This window comes from Schistocerca gregaria, chromosome 4 (genome assembly GCF_023897955.1).
Source record: "Schistocerca gregaria isolate iqSchGreg1 chromosome 4, iqSchGreg1.2, whole genome shotgun sequence".
Taxonomy (NCBI): domain Eukaryota; kingdom Metazoa; phylum Arthropoda; class Insecta; order Orthoptera; family Acrididae; genus Schistocerca; species Schistocerca gregaria.
The window spans coordinates 78,270,757-78,292,434 of NC_064923.1; the positions used below are offsets into that span (position 1 = coordinate 78,270,757).

Sequence of the window (21,678 nt, forward strand, 5' to 3'; positions counted from 1 at the left end):
ACATAATTTAACTTCTTCCAGATGAAGGACAACTATAACATAATAATACTAAACACAGGCTTAAACCTAAACTTAGAACAGGATAGAAAACTGATACAGTGGTATTACATCAATGAATAACAATACTACAAGTTGATCACACACCAGTTAACACCAGTTTGAATTTTTCCCCAGTATTCAAATAATTTTTTGGAAAAGGACTTATACTGGAGATGTCTTGACCACCCGATCAGCGACTAAAACTGTTCCAGCAGAAATTCCTACATTCTAGCAGTGTGTCTTGGGCTAACCACTACAATAAAGAACAAAATATACCCCATAATTTTTGCAGAAAGTCTGTTATCTTTTCTCTCTGACTGGCTGCTTCTAGTAATAATTTAGAACTTACAATAACAACAAGTAATGGGTAGCCACAGAGCACTGTTTCACTGCTCCTCTTGTTTAACATTTAAAGTGCAGATTTACAATATATTTTATATTCCTGAAAAAGATGAAAGTTCTAAAACAGGCAATTATTTGCCTATGTGGAAAGTCTGCCTTTATAAGAATAAAATTTAAAAATGACTACAGTAATGTTCATACTTAAACAATGGATTACAAAAAGCTAAACATACCCACAGTAAAACCAACTACAGTAATGTTTCCTGAGCAAGTGGCTCTACCTGAGATTATTGTGTTTCTACATCTACATCTACATGACTACTCTGCAATTCACATTTAAGTGCTTGGCAGACGGTTCATCGAACCACAATCATACTATCTCTCTACTATTCCACTCCCGAACAGCGAGCGGGAAAAACGAACACCTAAACCTTTCTGTTCGAGCTCTGATTTCTCTCATTTTATTTTGATGATCATTCCTACCTATGTAGGTTGGGCTCAACAAAATATTTTCGCATTCGGAAGAGAAAGTAGGTGACTGAAATTTCGTAAAAAGGTCTCGCCGCGACGAAAAACGTCTATGCTGTAATGACTTCCATCCCAACTCGTGTATCATATCTGCCACACTCTCTCCCCTATAACGCGATAATACAAAACGAGCTGCCCTTTTTTGCACCCTTTCGATGTCCTCCGTCAATCCCACCTGGTAAGGATCCCACACCGCGCAGCAATATTCTAACAGAGGACGAACGAGTGTAGTGTAAGCTGTCTCTTTAGTGGACTTGTTGCATCTTCTAAGTGTCCTGCCAATGAAACGCAACCTTTGGCTCACCTTCCCGACAATATTATCTATGTGGTCCTTCCAACTGAAGTTGTTCGTAATTTTAACACCCAGGTACTTAGTTGAATTGACAGCCTTGAGAATTGTACTATATATCGAGTAATCGAATTCCAACGGATTTCTTTTGGAACTCATGTGGATCATCTCACACTTTTCGTTATTTAGCGTCAACTGCCACCTGACACACCATACAGCAATCTTTTCTAAATCGCTTTGCAGCTGATACTGGTCTTCGGATGACCTTACTAGACGGTAAATTACAGCATCATCTGCGAACAGTCTAAGAGAACTGCTCAGATTGTCACCCAGGTCATTTATATAGATCAGGAACAGTAGAGGTCCCAGGACGCTTCCCTGGGGAACACCTGATATCACTTCAGTTTAACTCGATGATTTGCCGTCTATTACTACGAACTGCGACCTTCCTGACAGGAAATCACGAATCCAGTCGCACAACTGAGACGATACCCCATAGCTCCGCAGCTTGATTAGAAGTCGCTTGTGAGGAACGGTGTCAAAAGCTTTCCGGAAATCTAGAAATACGGAATCAACTTGAGATCCCCTGTCGATAGCGGCCATTACTTCGTGCGAATAAAGAGCTAGCTGCTTTGCACAAGAGCGATGTTTTCTGAAGCCATGCTGATTACGTGTCAATAGATCGTTCCCTTCGAGGTGATTCATAATGTTTGAATACAGTATATGCTCCAAAACCCTACTGCAAGCCGACGTCAATGATATAGGTCTGTAGTTAAATGGATTACTCCTACTACCCTTCTTGAACACTGGTGCGACCTGCGCAATTTTCCAATCTGTAGGTACAGATCTATCGGTGAGCGAGCGGTTCTATATGAGTGCTAAGTAGGGAGCTATAGTATCAGCGTAATCTGAAAGGAACCTAATCGGTATACAATCTGGACCTGAAGACTTGCCCGTATCAAGCGATTTGAGTTGCTTCGCAACCCCTAAGGTATCTACTTCTAAGAAACTCATGGTCTGTGTCACTTCTGTATAAAAACAGTTGTCAAATATCTGGGACTTTTCATCAGACAAAAATTAACATGGAAGGTGCTTATGTGCTCCAGTCCAACCAAATACTCTGTTGGTTGGCACACTTGAGCCTCCAATTCATGAATGCCAACATAATCGCTTTTGAAAACAGCTCAAACCAAATCAAAGAATCTCTTTAACTGTCTTTCTTCTGTCTATACTGTAGCTTGATGAGTCCGGACAGGAACATTTATTAAAAACAATAAAGTGAAATTGGCAGGTTTTAGTGAAATACCAAGAAATTGGTGATTTTTATGAAATGGCATGAAATTTGTCATATTTGTATATAAAAGTTTTATAAATCTGATTGTGACATTTTACCAGCATTCATAATTGGCAATTATTGAATACTGAAATCGTATTTTGCCTTCTTTTTTTTCCTGAAAGCTGAGGTTCATGCATAATCTTAAAATGACTGATGAACTACAATGTAATGTCGTTAATAGCACAAAAAAACCTGAGGAAGAAATCACTGAATCTGATAAAAACTAACACCAAGCATGGCAAAAAATAATGCCAAATTTGGAAGAAAGAATAGCACCAAGCTTGGAAAAAAATAACACAGAACTTGGAAAAAAAGTTGAATTTTGGCAAAAAAGCACTAAAATTGTAAAAATAAAGACTGAAAAGAAATAGAAATAACTCCAGAACTGACAAAAAAAAATTGTCAAAGCCTGAAGCCAACTCCCCAACTGCAGAATGATTTTGCTGGCGCCAACCAACATTTATTGCAAGGATCATGAAGATGATATAAGATGAGATAAGATAACAGAAATTAAGGCTCGATGGAGGCTTATAGAAAGTCTATTTGCGATTGGAACAGGAAAGGAAATGAACGGTAGTGGTATGTGGTACCCTCCACCATGCACTGTACGGTGGCTTGCAGAGTACATATGTAGATGTAGAATTAAACAGACAGATATAAAAGCATATGAAACTATTCTAGCTTTCAGAACTATTAGTTCCTTCTTTAGCAAGGAAAGATAGATCAGTTGGAAAATGTCACATAGGATGAAAGGACCCATCTTTTCTGAGAATGGGGAGACAAAGATGAAAGAAGAGACATCACAGAGTAAGTAGTCAAAGACATTTCATTGGTAAGCATTGTGCCAGCTTCCATCCAGTGATAATGAGGACAGAGTGAGAAGTAAAACTAGATCAAAGTGAAGAGAAACAAAATGAATAGTGCACTTAAGAACTAGGAGGAAAAGGAAATGGGATAAAAACAATGGGCGGGGAGGGGGCGGGGGAGAAAATGAAAAAGCTGCAATCCCCCTGAGTAGTGTAACAGGTGCTTGGGTCCCATGAGTCATGCTGTAGAGCACGTTCACAAACTGGGTACTGGGTGCCTCCAATGTAGACAATTCTCCTACGCCATTCATGCACTAAGTTTGTTTAATGGTGGTCATTCCTATATTACATGTTCTGCAGGAACTCATTTTAGATGGTGAACAAGATTGAAGTTTTGCTAGTTTCTCTGCCTCTGATATGATAGTGATGGGTACATGGGGCAGCTCTTTCGGCAATAACAATTTCAGGAGTAGGGTCCTTGGAGTAGTGAAATTGTCTAGGAATATTTAATGATTTGATGAGGATGTTAGAGGTTGGGAGAGCAACAGTGGGATGTGTGGGGAGTACATCAGGCAGAGATGGATCTCAATTCAGAGCTTTAGTTGAGAAGGTCATACCCTGGTGAAGCATTCAAGGCAGGGGTGATAGTGGGTGACAAATGGACGCATAGGTTTGTTTTGGAAGTGAGAGCTGTATTAGACAGAAGCTGAAGGAGGAGACTGTGGGAGATTTGTTTGTGAATAAGATATGTTGGAGTAGTTGTGGAGGAGGAGAGCCTGGGAGAGCTTCGTGGTGTTGGTGGAGTCCTGGAAATTAACTGAGTAGAAAATACACTGTGTGTGTGTGTGTGTGTGAGTGTGAGTGTGTGTGTGAGAGAGAGAGAGAGAGAGAGAGAGAGAGAGAGAGAGAGAGAGAGAGAGAGAGAGAGAAGAGACAGAAGAATGACACTCCTAACACCACATACCTCGCATGGACTGGAGCTGAAACATCTATCACTAAGTGCACATCTGTCAACATGTTAAGAACTGGGTCAGGGATGCGGTTTAAAATAATTCTAAATGGCTAGTAGCAGAACTGAAGTCATAATTTTTCACATTTATAGACTTAATGATGATAGTTTCAATGACATTTGAATTCAAATTTTGTCAGGTACAATAGACAGAACTTCATAGGACATTCTGAAAATTTTTTAAATGGTTGTCCCATGTCTCTACATTCTGAGAGTTTTCACTTGTGTTTATATTTAACACTTTCTGCCTTCTAAACTGAATTTCATATGTGTTTGCCGTGTTACAGTGGATTCACAGATGAAAGGTGTTTTGTTAGCTTTGCTAACACTTGGTAGTGTGATATGAATCCTGTAGTCAGTCCTATCCTCAAACACCATGGATTCTTCTTTTACGGTTATCATACCTGAGCCAAAATGCTCCTGGGTCTCATCTCTTCCTTAATGTAATTGGGTAGATGCATTCAGGTTACATCATCCATGGGAAATGCAGCTTTCACTTTCCAACATGTGGGATTTGCAGTTGCTGACAGAACTGAATAATAAACTGGGTTCCCTTTCCTCCTCTTCTGTGATCAATTCCATGTACATTATCTCACTTATACTTTCAGCTCCATATAACATCATCATGGTCATCAAACCTGGTAGCTGAATGGTCAGCACGACAGACTGTCAATCCTAAGGGCCTGGGTTCGATTCCCAGCTGCGACAGAGATTTTCTCTGCTCAGGGACTGGGTGTTGTGTTGTCTTAAACATCATCATTTCATCCCCATTGACACAAAAGTCGCAGAAGTGGCATCAAATCGAAAGACTTACACCAGGCAAATGGTCTATCTGACAGGAGGCCCTTGCCACACGACATTATGGTCATCAAAGACAGTGTTTATGGTCAGGCCCAGAAATATCAGGGGAGCAATGGAGAAAATCTGGCAAGAATGAACCATTCTGGCATTAACAAAGTAATCAATAGAAACCAAAAACCCAAAATTTGTAACCTTCTGTTCCTGAGTATAAAACGCGAGTGTTAACAACTACTGCAATTTGCTAACTTCAGTTTATGAAGTCTGCATTTTCTAAACAGTCCCCAGTTGCCAGCTGAACAACAGAAAAATATGTGGAGCTTCAAAATTTGCAGGTGCTGTGAATACAATTTTTATTCTCTGGATTTAGCTCTGCCTGCCTTCAAAGTACTATAAGATGTTTTGAGAGGCTGTACAAGAAGTTAAAAGTAACAGAATGTGTTTAGAGATTACACAGAGATTTTTTTAATAGAAACACAATAATTTTCATTATTCTCTCAAATCATTCTCAAGCACCACCACACATGCCCCTACTAACATAATTTCAATGTTTTACCTCGTTAAGCCGCAGTTGTGCGTCTTTTGCTAGCGAGTTTAGGCATTTTCCATTATGCCCTACATTATTGACACAATGAAGCAACACCCTTGAATTCAATGTATTTGTGAGAACAGTTAACTGACAACTATTCAGTAGTGAAAAATTACAGAACTATGAAAACTATTCAGTCCAAGAGTAAGCAATATATGCTAATTTGTGTGTGCTGTCCATAGCACAACCAAATACACATTGCACATTATTCTAGATCCTCTTACTGCTGTTGTGACATTTTAAGCAAGCTTGAGTGGCTCAGTGTGCATGTGGATGAGTTGGTGTTGATTACTGGACCAATTTTGAACATGGTCTCCTGCTGAACTTTGTTTCAATGACTTAACTTTTTCAGACCTTGTGTTGCTTTCTTCTTTCTGAATTTGGCACTTTTGCAGAGTTTTGTGGCTTGCTGCACCTATTGCTGGCCACTGACACCATTTTGGTACATGAATGGAAATGTGCACCTTGTGGTCTGCTCACCAAGACGTCTGTGGTACAAACATGAAGTATTTTGTCAACTCTCTTGGCTCATTTGCTCACCTACTTGATTTTTCTGAAACAGTCTCTTCCTATATTCTTCATTCCTTCTGGGTGGGGTCCACTGTCAATGTTGAAACTTGCTTTTACAGTGTGCCTGTTTAGCTTTTCAGACAGCTAAACCATCATCAAAGAAACTACTTACTCAACTATCAACTTTTGAGTGCTTGTTGCCACTAACTGCTCAAGCTATTTATCAATAATAATTATCTTAAGAATAAATGAACTCCCTATGAAGCCCCAAAGGATGTCTATTGGCTGCCATGTCATCATCTGCCTCGAGGCATCATGTAGATGCAATAAGGGCCTTGTGGTCAGCACACTGCTGTCCTGGCTGTTTTGATGACTTTCCAGACCATGGAACCATTAGTCCTTAATTACTCCGTAATTGGCATCATGAGGCTGAGTGCAACCCATAACAGTGATCCCAAAGGAAAAATCCTTGGCAGTACTGGAAATTGAACTCAGGACCTCGACATGGTAGCCATCTATGCTGACCATTCAATTACGAAGATGCACTATCTCAGTAATGGAGTTCGACTTCAGTTAAGTAAATACTGTATTTTCCCTCTTCAGAAACTTTTATAAACATACACAAAATGCCCAAAAGCTAGAGATAATCAAGAAGTGATAGCATATTTTCTGAGCAGGTTATGGAATAATCAAAATCTTAATAACATCACATTTAACATACATCAGTTTCAAACAGAGCAATAAAGTTCTGAAGCAAAAAATACAAATTTTGGAATACACAAAGACCAGAAAGTCTTTTGCTCAATAACAAAGAAATTAGTCGCGTACAGTTACCACTAAGTGCCAAACAGTATTGACAATCATGTTATCTGTTTCCTATGAGGTGGTTCAAGAGCTCTATTGGCAACAGATTCCATTCCTGGTGGGTTTGTGCAGAGATGTGTAAGAGTCCTTAACTGTCTCTGATAACCTGTAATTCATATTCCCAATTAGTCCATACACTTCCTCATAACATGCATCCAAAATATCTTGGAATCATGATGGATAGGACTTTTTGTATTAAAGAGCACTTGACATAAATATCTGCTATGATCAAAAGCAGAAATAACTGAAGATTTTCTGACAGTAATGAGTAGTGTGATAACTACATAAGAGACCTTGATATTTCCCTATAGCTATTGTCATTTGTGTTATATTATGCTGGAGAGCTGTGTTGATATGTTATAGTTAGGTAATTTCTGTGTAAGCATAGCTGTTTTTGTGATTCAAAAACTCTTAATATATGCCATACGATAAGTAGCAGTAGTAGTAGTAGTAGTAGTAGTAGTAGTAATAACAACAATCTAACCACTCAATGGAAGTTATAAATAGAGACTTCATTGGTCGATCCTTGCAGTGAATAACTTAGTTTCCCTAGTGTTTATCCTGTCTAGTACAGAGTCCATTTTTCCAGAATTTGACAAATTTTGTTTTTATTGAAGTTCCTGATGACACAGTCTCCAAGCTAGGAGGGAAATCATGAGCATCATCTCTCTGTGAAGCATGTAAACTTTGTTCTGAAAGCCATTGTGTTTTAACTGCGTGTGTACTCTATTCCCTAAGGTGGAATTTGAGACCAGACCAGCACTTTTGAAGTCAGTGCCCTGACCTGTGATAAATTCATCCACTGTAGCAACCTGGCAGATGTTGCATTATGGTTCATGAGAAACAAGTATAAACCGACTGCATTTTGAAAGAATATCTAATGTGCTCGCAGTTGCTCATCTTGAACCTCTGGGGATTAACAGTATTGCTCCAATCACCAACAGAGGGATGAAGCCTTGTAGGCATATCCAATATTGTGCCTTCTCACACCTGAATCCCACCACAGGTCTTCCTGTGATATTCTTAGTGATTTTACTGGCTACCACTTTCAAGTAGAACTATTTTGAAAACTGAAGTAGGGGCCACCCATGCAGAACACAATCCATCAATTCTTTGTGATCCAGTTTTGATGTTGCCGTCTCTACAACAACTGCATTATACTATGCACTCTCATAGCCAGATGCACACTTTCAGATACCAGACAGGAAGACTAAAAGCTGTGAGGCTCCAATAAATATATTGACAGAAAAAAAATCACAATATGAAGGAGGAGTTGTGGCAAATGAACAAAAATTGGTAGCCATGTTCCTACATCTGAAAAATGATATCTATCCAAATTTCTTACTGTTGGCCGACTGTGTCAGTCAGTTGCACCACTATGAGGATGCAAATCAGGTTTGCTTTAAATACACACTGTAATGGTTGTGAGTGTTAGTTACCTTTCAGATTGGATGCAGTGACTGATGTTAGTCAAGAATGCCTTAGAGGCAGGAATGTAACCAATGTACATGACTGCTGCCATTGGTGATCACAACAGCGTATGTTCGCAAGAAGACCGGGCTCCAGATGGTCATGTGACACTATCGAGAAGGAAGACCATCGTGTTCAGGGTATGGCTCTGGCACATCATACTGCATCTCCAGCAGCAATTTGAGCAGCAGCTGGCACCACAGTCACACAACAAAATGTTAAAAATCGGTTACTTCAAGGACAGCTCTGAACAAGATGCCCTGTAGCATGCACACCATCACCAATTGTGAGTTCAGTGGTATCAAGTGATAACTGATTGGAGAGCAGGTCTGTTGTGTTTTCTAATGAAAGCTGGCTCTGATTTGCTGCCAGTGATGGTTGTGTGTTGCTTAGGAGGCGGCCAGCTGAGGGCCTACAAACAATCTGTCTGCTTGCTACACACACTGGACCTACACCTGGAGTTATGGTCTGGGGTGGGATTTCTTTTGACAGCAGGAACACTCTCATGGTTATCCCATGCATCCTGACTGCAAATCTGTATGTCTGTCTGGTAATTCGATCTGTTGTGCTACCATTTATGAACAATATTTCAGAGGATGTTTTCCAACAGGATAATGCTCACCCACATACTGCTGTTGTCGCCCAACATGCTCCACAGTGTGGACATGTTGCATTAGCCTGCTTGATCACCAGATCTGTATCCATTCAAGCACACAGGAGACACCAATGGACGACATCTCATGTCATCCACAACCAGCATTAAGTACTCTGTATTGCCCGACCAAGTGGAACAGGCATGGAACTCCAGCTTACAAACTGACAACCAACACGTGTGCAATACAATATATGCACATTTGAATGCTTGCATTCAACATTCTGATGTTTACACTAGTTATTAATGTACCAAAATTTCAAATTTTGAATGGCTTATCTCGCACTCACATTAACCTGTGATCCTGCAATGTTAATCACTTATATATGTTACCTAGACAAATGTATTACCTAAATTTCATTACTCTACATTAATTATGTTTTGGTGTCACAATTTTTTTCTGTGAGTGTAGTTTGTGGAAAAAATGTAACTCCCTTGGCAACAGTAAACTCTGCAAACTTTAGTTTGTAATCATTGTCGAATTTTGTTGTGCAATCACGACTCTATATTGGTTCTTTTATTTAGTGATTGCTCTTGGTTGATTTTGTAATCACCTCCAACAATTCCTGTGTCTTACAATCTTTGCCAAAGTCTAGAAACCCCATTTTGTGTCACATTTAACATTATCGAGACTGCATTCTGTGTATGACTTATTTTAAGCCCTCTGAAGATTCTATCCAATAAAACAAGACCCATTTGGCATTGCCATAAAATTTAGGCAGAGAACACACTATTTTTACAATGAAAGCATCAATATGTAGGTCTAATGCATTGTTTTTCATTATTACAATTATGTGTATTCAAAGCAGAAACAACAACTTTCATATACATATTGTGAAATTCTGGTTTTTGGATAAGTTTGCAAACTCATTTAGAATTATTGGTCACATTTTGATTTTTTTCTTCATTATTTTGTAACTACTGGACACCAGTGCGATATGCTGCACTAGGAACAGATTATTGAAGGAGACCTTGAATCCTCTTAACTGATCTAATACTGCTGCAAGATGCTGCCATTCAATGATGATAACGTCTTGAAAGGAGGAATTAACACCAGGTTACACCATCAAATTATTTTAGGATAATCTTATTCATTTTTTTTCCAGGCATAGCCTAGGTACAAAAGAAACTGGTTTCTTGATAAAGTGGTTGCAAATTCAGCTATCCAAGGCAGAAGCAGCAGAGAGGTAGCAATTGATGCTCAGTATTATTGTGGAAAGTACCGGTGACAGAATAATGTGCAAAGTCTATTTGGTTGTGCTTTGGACAACAGATGCATAGCGTATATTGTTTACTCATAGACTGAGTAGTTTTGACAGTTCTATGAATTTTTACTACTGAGTGTTTGCCAGTTAATTGTGCTTGGTAAAAATGTGGTGAATTCAAAGGTGTTGCTTCATTGCATCAGTAATGTAGGGCATAATGGCAAATACCTAAAAATTGGCAACCAAGAATACTAAAGAATGCAAAAAACCTAAGAGACTGTGCAAGGAAATACAGTGACTTCACATCAAGTTGTCAGAAGAAACTGCAACTGATGCAACTGTTACAGCTGTAAGAAGATTTTTCAGAAACATATCGACAAAGTCCAACCTAAAATTGAAACACAGATATGGAATTATCATTGTGAGTGAAAAAATACTCTGCAAATTCGGCAAACAATTTGTCTGAAGACGACAAGATAAATTTTAGTGCATGAATTCTGAAGTTCCTTCTGGGGTAGCCAGAGTTGTGTGTTGAATTTGGCATTTACACAGAACAATGTTACCAATGAATGCTCTAAGTCTGCAATAACAGTGAACAGTTTAGATGCTAGAACAACTGCAATAGCCTCAAATATTACATTGAAGCCACCTGAAGAATGACAATATCTACACTTGAGAGAATTGCTAATCAGCTGTCTGTGCAAATCATTGAAATAACACATACAACATGTATTGCATAGCAAAAATTTTGGGGATAGAATGACTTCAAATCTCTGATGACACTTAAGAGGCATCATTGAGATGTCTGACGCGACGTTACAGCAAGTGTGGTTAGCACAACTCCCAGTAGCAGTGATGATAGCTGTAGTGATGTGCGAGAGCACTGACAATTATGTAATCACAGTAGCAGACAATGTGTATGCAACAATTGACAAAGAAAGCTCATTGATGGTGATGAAAGTAGCCGATGAAATCAACTGCTGAGAATTAGCTGCTATTCAGAAGGAGCCCAGATTGGGGAGATATGGACAGACTTGTTTGCTCCTTTGCCTATCAGACCCGTTAATGTGAAATCATAGACAAGATAGAATATAATAAATGTATGAGGATAGTTCACTACTCTCTACTTCTAAATTTGTCTTACAGCTGTCTCTCTTGCACTTTGCTCTTTCCTTCTTGTTCGTGCATTTCATCCTCCCTTTCACATCCCACATCCAGTCCCATAAGCTTAACTTACCCCCTCATTCTTATGCACCCGAAGACAGTTATTTTGTGTGCGTGTGTGTTTGTTTGGGGGATAGACTTTGAAAGCTTAGGTGTATGCTATAAGCCTTTTAGTGCTCAGTGGCAATGCTATCTGATAAAAGGTAATATGTTACTCAATTTTACATTATGTTTTTTGGTCAATTACACAGCGATCACTGAAAGCCTCAGAGGCGGTTTCAGGAGTCCATCATTTTTCTTCAAGCTTGCTTTTCTTCTGCATTTCTTCTCCTCTGAAGTGAACAAAGAGGTGGTTTTAATAATAACAAATGTTTTAACAATTATTGCAAACATATGTTCATGCATCAGTACTTACGCTGCTTGGTTTTGTGTATGGACACTGAGCTCTGTACACATGATGTGCTATACAATGTTTCAAAAACATAAATTTGAAGGTATACCTTTCCCTAGTTTTTATGCACTTTCTGCCTTTATTTATACATGAACCTAGTTTAATAATAACGGTTCTGTTCCACAAGAGTTGCATTAGTTGATAAAGGTGGGCAAATTAAGCTAGAGGAAATTAAAAACACAAAATGTTGGCATTAAGTGAGAATTTTCATTAAAAGAAATTCCAGACTTTTTACTCACAATGAGATGGTTTATCTCTCTTGTAGCAGTCAAAGTCCAACACAGTTTGAATAATGAGACTTCTTAAGAGTAATTAGTGTCAAGAATTCTTTTCAAATGCCATAATGAGGAACAGTAGTCAGCTTTAAATTCACAACATCTTTGGCGCATTTAACATTCTGGCTAAAAATTATCAGCAACTCTTGTCTTATTCATGATGGACACAAAATTAGCCTTGAAACATGTAATAATTAGCATTTTTGCACTGTAAACGGAGTGGTTGAGCCCACATTTCAACTTTCAAACTGGTAAAAATTCTAGTTGTGTTCATATCAAGCTCTACACTGCCTCACTCAAAGAATCTTAATGGAAGAGTAGTACATTTCTATGAAAGTTTCTTATACTGAAATGGTACCCTCTTTTAACATGTGAATCTGAGAGACAGAAGGATATGAAATATGAAAATATAAAGACAACAACACGAAAAAATAATCTGCAGTTACGCACCTCCTAAATAAATGTAATGAAGAAACAATTTATAAACCATTTACTTTCTATTGTATAAAACACACCTGTATTTGACTGCAACATATACAAATTTAACTTACAAAACATATGTCTGGATACACAGATTGCATGAAGTCACAAGTAAAACACAATAACATGGAGAATATGGCTGACATAATGAAGATGAATAACACAGATCATAATTTTATTGTAATGCAAATCAAGAATGCCTTGACATTCAGGCAAGAACACCAATAGCGTCTACGCTGACATGACAATAAAAATATATTTGAAGATTAAAAGTGTGTGTGTTTCAATAAAGATCTTACACAATAACAATCTTTGCACATTATATCACATAATGCAATGTTATAATTTAGATATTATTTCACAACAGTCTTCATAGTGTACATTCCATAAATACATAAATAAAAATGAAAATAATAAATTCAAAAACAAAATCTATATTATGAATGAAAGATAGATAGAAAGGGTAACATTCAACATTAGTGAAAATCTATGCCAATCAATGTGATCAGCATTGTGTTTAGAAACTAGACACTGTTCCACATTTCTATAGATTACAAACCCTACACTTGATGCTACAGCAGAGTTGAATAAATTTATGCAGAAGATATGGAAAGCTAACAAGATAAATGAGAAGTTTATCAGGGTTTAGTTTATTATTTTTGCACTACAGCTGCTGGGCTGCTGCTGTCACTAACTTAATACAGTTTTCTCAATGAATAACCCCATCTCATTATTCCTTGATGACGTTTTCCTTTATTCTTATTTCATAAAAACAAACAGTTGTGGGGTGGTGGAGTGATAAACATCAGAATTATGTCCACACACGAAATGCAAGGAAAAGAAATATTATGTCGACTACTTATAAAAAAGTAAGTTTGCAGTTATAAATAAAATAGAAGGAAACTTCCACATGGGAAAAATATATTAAAAACAAAGATTCCAAGACTTACCAAGCGGGAAAGTGCCGGCAGACAGGCACATGAACAAAACACACAAACACACACACAGAATTACTAGCTTTCGCAACCGATGGTTGCTTCTTCAGGAAGGAGAGGGAAAGACGAAAGGATGTGGGTTTTAAGGTAGAGGGTAAGAAGTCATTCCAATCCCGGGAGCGGAAAGACTTCCCTTAGGGGAAAAAAAGGACAGGTGTACACTCGCGCGCACACACACACACACACACACACACACACACACACACACACACACATCCATCCGCACATACACAGACTGTGTATGTTCGGATGGATATATGTGTATATGTGTGTGTGTGTGTGTGTGTGTGTGTGTGTGTGTGTGTGTGTGTGTGTGTGTGTGTGTGCGCACGCGAGTGTACACCTGTCCTTTTTTTCCCCTAAGGGAAGTCTTTCCGCTCCCGGGATTGGAATGACTTCTTACCCTCTCCCTTAAAACCCACATCCTTTCGTCTTTCCCTCTCCTTCCTGAAGAAGCAACCATCGGTTGCGAAAGCTAGTAATTCTGTGTGTGTGTTTGTGTGTTTTGTTCATGTGCCTGTCTGCCGGCGCTTTCCCGCTTGGTAAGTCTTGGAATCTTTGTTTTTAATATATAAGTTTGCAGTTAGGTGCAGAGTATTATTTTTTATGTTTTGTGTTTACTGCTGTGTTTCTATTGATCAAGATTCTTTTGATGTAATATGGCAGTTTGTCCGTAGCAGTGCCTGAGATGCTGACAGCAACCGGTAGCTAACCATAGCTGCCAACTGCTGTAAGCCAAGTGTCAGTGGTCTTTTGAAGTATCATCAAGCAGTCATTCTAGGATAATGAAGACATGGAGTTTAAAATTCTCATGTTACAGTGAAATACCTCTTATACTGTAAGAATGAAAGGCAGCTAGCAAAAATTATTTTGAGTCTTGTTGTAGGCTTGAGAACAGCTCTAAATTTTGCTACTCATACCCTTCTATTCATCTTTATTCATTTATAAAAAAAAGAAAAAGATGGACGACTGGGAATGCCGACTTGAGTATCAAAATCCTATAAAACTGAACCCTCAAATAGTGGCATATGTATATAATACACAATAAAATTGTAAATTACAACTTAAAACATAGCAATACACTGAACACTATGATTAAATGCAACTGTACAATAGTTCATTGTTCGGTTTTCTCAGCAATAAAATTTGTAAAAGTGAAAACTTCAACAGTTAAAATGCATAGATATATCACATTCATGACTTATTACTGTGATTTATTCGTTTCCACTATAGAACATTTTGGCTAACATTATTATGACTCTGGGTCATCTTATACAGCATGAATGACATGAAAACATTTGAAGGATGTTTCAGAAAGTGACTGCAGCTTCCCAGTTGTTCACAAAACAAATATTCTGGACTGATGAACTGCTTTGTCAGTAAAAAATCTATTCTTAAGGAAAGCAGATGCACAGTTCCATATTAAGACAACCTATGCGTTCAGGAGGGCACCAAATATAAAATTTATGCAGACATAAATATTTCTGCTTTAAAAGGTCACAATTCATACAAGGATGCTGAAGTTACGCAAATATTGTACAGGCTGAAAAGTATGGGAGAATGCTACAAGCCAATGGGGGGCTTACAATATGTAAATGTCAACAGATGAAATAATTTTCTGTCAGTGTTCAAGTACCAGCAATGATGTGCCATTATTCATGAAAATGGATGAAGCTTTGTACTAAATGCAGTCTCACACCCACAGATGCAAATTTCATAAAGGCTGCCAAACATCACAGGCTGTCTTCACAACAAATTTGTAGGATTCTGATTATATAAATATAACTTATATGCCAATTTAACCTTGTTTTAGCAATATCTTGTTATGTTTTGATAAACAAAGTGTTATCATGAAGAGCCTAGCAATAGAACTGTAGGAATTGTGACATATTACTGCTAGAGTCAAATATTTTCTTATAATCATCTTTCTCTTTTGAGCAGGGGTGGATCACTTTAGAAGCATTATAAAAATGAGAAGAACCAACATGCAGCACTTGACAGTGTATGTTGCTGAAGAAGCAGTAAATAAAATAGTGAAAGGCTGTGATCAGGGCTTCACACTGATGATCTAAATAGTATGAAAAACAGTGTATGATGAACACATCAGGAGCAGCAGCACATAACTACATAGATTTTCTTTCTTTTTTTTTTTCATTATGAAATCAAAATGTTGACCAACAAGATGGAAAGTGTGCTGATCAAGAAAGCAGGATGTGAAATGAGAGCCTAAGAAGTGAAAGATTATTTTTTGTATTCGTGGTTGAGTAGCATATTTTAATTACTTTACTGAGGTTACTTTCTGAAACACCATTGTACTGTATTTTTTTAAAATGTATATTTTACAGTAATTTAATTTTACATTTTTCCTGCTTACAAAAATAGCAAAGAAAATATTTTCCAATTTCTGGAGCTATATTGAGTATATTCTTGACCACATTAAAAAACTGTTGTCATTTAACTCTTTACATATACAAGTACATAATTTATCTCCAAAGAATGGCAGGGAAATACAACATAATATTTGAAATAAAAGTCTAACAAGTCAAAAGATAAAGATATACCTAAAGGTTGAGAAAATTAAGGTATGACATGAGAAAGTAGTAACAAAAGAAAGAGTACATAAATTAACTTGTACATAATCAAATGGAATAACTGAACAAGGCTGCAGCTTTATCCATTATATGCAGAGACATTAAAATATAAATTTGGATAACTTAGCCTCCCTCTGAAAAATGAATACTAGAGACTGAAACTTTGTCTCAAATCACCAAAGACTGAGATAATTCTCTTTAAGGCACTATTAGAAAAATCACTTTATATTATTTGGAGAAAGACATCAGAACAATCCACTTTACATCATTTAGAGAGAGAGACAATGTAAAATGAGACAGTCAGGTAGGAAATTAAAGAGAGTCTACATTCTGAATTGTTGCACTGTTAAACTTGGTGAGCACTTTGACTAGCAACAGTGGTTGATATGCCAAGAAGAAAATTCTTTCACAATGGCAGATTTAACAGGTCTCCAAAACTCTACTTCGTCATCATTATGTTACATTTTTAGGCACGCTGAATAAATAAAAACAGTGAACAACATACAACATGCTTATTTTATAGCACTGGTTCTCCAAGACTTCATACAAATCACACTTCAATTCTATAGTCTGTCTTAACTCACTGGTCATAAAAATATGAAATTTCCCTTGACTACATCTGTGGCACTCCATATTACTATTCTGAATGGCATGGATTTCAACATACAATGAATCAGCTTTAAAATAAAATACAAGAGGCAGAGTTTTAAGTTCTCTGTTGTTTATGACTATAATTCATGCTGCACTGCCAATGATACTTTGCTCATTTGATGTATTATTTTTGCATACAACTTCTTAATCAAAATACTCACATAATGGAATTATGAGCTGCCTCCTCCACAACTAAAAACTAACAAAAATAAATACAAAGTTTTTTTTCCATGCTCAGTATGTACATAAATACAATATTATTTCTTTCAAACAGTTTCATTTCCTTTTTCAACTTTGGGATTTTGGTATAACTGCTATGAATGGAGAATGTGTGTGGTTAGATAGATAGATAGATAGATAGATAGATAGATAGAGAGAGAGAGAGAGAGAGAGAGAGATAGATATGTGAAATGTTGGCATATCTACAACCTAGCATACTCATACCTAATGCCTTGCTGCTATCGCATTGAACGTTGCGAAACATGGCTGTAGTAAAATCACAAGGCTTGTAATTTAAGCAGCAACCAGTCACAAATATAGTTTAAAATAGTTCATTTAACACTATTACTGGTTTCTGATTGATTACAAATCTATCTTCAGATGGGTTTTTACAGCTTTCTTTGCTTTCTTGCCAGGGCCTTGTCATGCATTTGTTACTGGTGTGGTGCGCTACAATCAACAGAGTTTTTTGTTCACAACTGTAAGCTTATGAGAGGATTTTTCATTTTGACTTTCACAGAACCATCAAGAAACGATTTTTAAGGTAATAAAACATGACATTTGTGGCAAAGAAACATCCACTGTGCAAGTCTTTGCTCAGTTTCATGTCTTATTGACTTAAAAAAATCATTTCATCAATGTTTCTGTGAAGGTCAAAATGAAAGAACCTCTTGTAAATTTACCAAATGTGAATGGAAATCTATTTATCTTAGTGCACCACACCTGAAAGTGGCTTTATATAAGGGGCATTCAAAAAGAAACAAGCTGGAGTCTGGAATGCATAAACTGATAATATCGTGGTGTGTGTAATGAGGTGTGGTTCTGACCAGAGCGTGAAAGTTCACAGCCCTTCGCTAGAGGGCACGCATGTACGTCACATGACTATATAGAGCTAGCAGCAGCATACATCAATCATCCACACCAGTGCAGAAAAGGTTAGGCTGATGATGTTCTTTCACCAAGATGACCCCTTCTGATTCACTTCCTGCAGCACAGGACAACAGTGAATTCCCAGCAGTACTAGCAAACCTTGACCACCCTTCAAAAAGCGATCAAATCAAAACAACCAGGCAACCTCACCTGTGGGGTCATTCTACTCCACGACAATGCAAAGACTGATACGACCAACACAGTCACAGCACTCCTGCAGTCCGGATCTCTTTCCCTGTGATTATACCATTTTTGGTTCCCTTAAAAAGGTTCTGAGAGGCAAACGATTCACGTTGGATGACAACATATAGCGAACTGGTTAACATTGCAGCCCCAGAAATTTTATGAGACAGCCATTCACTGCCTTGTGGCACAGTGGGACAAGTGTGTCAACAGCCAGGGTCATTACTTGTAACACACAGGCACTGGTTTCTGTAATTATGCTTCTGGCTTGTTTCTTTTTGAACACCCCTTATAATATATCCACAACGGTAATCGGTCAAGTTAAATTTTGTAAACCATACTTGTGACTCGTTGCAGCTTTAATAATAAATGTTATAACTAACGCCTTGCTTCACACACACCAATAGAACAGGTAACTACGCCAACCAAAGAGGAGGAAGTGTAAACATCAGCAATTCACATGATACTCATAAGTTACTAATCATAGGCATGTACATTTCTTAACATCAAAGTTTCAGCAAACTGTAATGACACATTATCAGAATCATGTACTGTTCACAATTATGTTCCAATTGAAAGCCTGGTAGTCTTTAGTTCTATTAAAAGTAGTCCAGTCTCCACATTTATTATACCATGCTTCGATTGTCTTTGATACATTTTGTGATCAGGCAGTGTCATTTTCATAACAAGCAGAACGACATATAATTAAATTAACAATGTCCGCTGCTTCACAGATAATTTTTGGTGTTATTGTTCTCCCCTACAAATAAATAGCATTGCCCTGTCGTACTGTTGATATTTAAGTCAAGATATAATTATACATTTTTTGCAGTTGCAATTCACATTACAATAATTTATTCAAATTTAATCAATTAACATAAATAAATTTATTTATACTGTAAGCCAACAATAATGTAATTGAACAATGGAAAACCAGGACAGATTCCATTCATGTGTGTTGAACAGCCTCCTCTACATGGCGAGTATCAGTCAATCCTCAATCATATAAATAGTGTAACTGACAAAGAAGTAATAGTCTGGAACACAAACAACTATCTTCTAGCATGAAGACAACAGAAATTGCCTCATAACAATGCTTCTGAACCATAAAGATTTAATGGTCCACCATACACACTGCTTCACCCCCCCCCCCCCTCTCTCTCTCTCTCTCTCTCTCTCACTTACACACACACACACACACACACACACACACACACACACACACACACACACACACAGTGAATTCAAGCACTTCTCACTAACAAAAAACAAGTCTAATCATGTAATGCACGAAGAGAAACACATAATATTTCAATTAAGCACTTTTTCTTAGGAAAAATGGCATCAACTCTTACAGAATAAAATATGATCAAATAATAACTGCACACATTAAGTATGGCAAATGCACACTTAGAAATAAAAAACAGCATGAGAAGAAACATTGTTACTAACTTCATTATAATGAAATACATATTATGAATCAGGAAGAGATTCTCATCTAACAAACTAGACCATGAACCTAAAGCACTTTATCAGTTAATATTTCCATGAACATGTTATTCCCCTGCCTTCTTTCACATTAATAATCACCTTACAGTTCGTATCATTACTTGGCACATCTTGTGCACACAAACACTCTAGTGCTTCAACCATTAGATCATGCATTTTTTAAACAGCATATAACATAACTGTCATATTCTTCCTCCTCTAGGGTTTTCCCTCTATGTTTATTCCATTACTATAATAATCAGATCATTTAAAAATTAAGCCACTCATTAGTGAATGCAATTTATTATAAGTTATTGGCCTGACAAAAAATACTGTTGCGTGTATGATACAGACACATATTATTTAAAACTAACTATTGACATGTGGCTCTTCTAAAAGCTTAAGGAACCAGTTACATTTTGCACACAAGCACACATTATTGTACAATAAAGATAAAAACATATCCTGCATTTGAAAAATATTAAACAAGCACATACCTTTATGATTAAAAAGAAGGCTCTCCATTGAACCTTAGTGGCATTTAGTATCATCCTTTTTGTAACAGAATCTTCCATATTCCGTATCATATAAAATGAACTAGTCAGGTACAGATACAATGAAACACCTTTCAGCAGGTTGTTTGTGAAAAAACTTTGGAAGAATATTGTAAACTGTATCATTCATAAATACATGAGCAAATACACCTATACACTAAACCATCAATAAGGCCACAACTACTACCTTTTTCTAAAACAGCAAACTTCTGAATACAGTTGCCTGAACTTTTGTGTATGGTATTACATTTCTTAAAAAGCAGACCTACAAGTAGGTGCAATACTGACATACAACAATGACAAAAATGAACACCGAAGTTAACAAAGAGTAGATCTGCAAATATTCAACATTATAAGAGTTCAGTTATGCACAATCCTTTTGTTCATTAAATGCACCTTGGTTTTCAAACCAAGTATTTCACACTCAAGTTGTAAAAAGTCACATTTGTTCACCTTCTCATTGCAGAAAATCCACATCAACTTGGCATTTCAGTCTTCACTGTCTCCTCCGGCAGTTACACAAGAAAAGGCAGTACTTTGAAGCACTTCCCTGCTTTCCTGAAAGATGAAACAATAAAACATACTGCAACGAACTTAGAGAACCATCATTGTAACATAAACTTGACTACCACCATATTTTTATAAAATTGGTTTATCAACATTAGTTAGCTGGTTGTTTTCTGAAAAGCAGGAAAACTGGCAAGAAATTTAACCATAAATAGTAATCTGACTACAAATGTGATTACTATTTTAAGGCACCCCACATCTCTCCCACAAAACTACACATTATCTATTTATCACCTTTAATTATTAAAAATAATCTGTATAATGCAGGCAAAATAATTGCCTACAGGCAACATACATGGCCTCTTGTAAAGTTAATGTAAATAATAGTAGCAAAAACCTGCATAAGCTTAATAAACAAGATAAAATATGATATTTTGCATACAATATGAAGACAACACTACAATTAATTTCCTAGAACTGAAATTTAGCAAAAGAAACAACAAGAACATCTTAAACTCTACAGGAAAGCAATAAGAGATACTACCATACACTGTTTGTCTTGCTACCTAACAACACACAAGCATGATCCATATAGAGAACTAAACAGAACCACTTAGTAGAAATGAGAACCAAACAGAACACAACATAATCAAACAAATAATGGCTGGCAATTTACACAGAGACACATTTGGAAACCCTCATACAGGAAGAAATCAATAAAAATCTACTTGCAATAAAAAACACAGAAAATAA

The 21,678-nt window shown here is 37.0% G+C and overlaps 1 protein-coding gene across 1 annotated transcript in view; it reads right to left on the minus strand.

The window, feature by feature from the left end:
* Nucleotides 1–14,669: 14,669 nt before the first annotated feature.
* LOC126268133 (1-phosphatidylinositol 4,5-bisphosphate phosphodiesterase gamma-1) overlaps nt 14,670–21,678 on the minus strand; it is a 255,096-nt gene continuing 248,087 nt past the window's right edge. Inside the window, exon 22 of the mRNA XM_049973664.1 lies at nt 14,670–20,976. Within this exon, the coding sequence (XP_049829621.1) occupies nt 20,908–20,976 (69 nt within the window). The 3' untranslated portion in view covers nt 14,670–20,907. The remainder of the gene's footprint in view (nt 20,977–21,678) is intronic.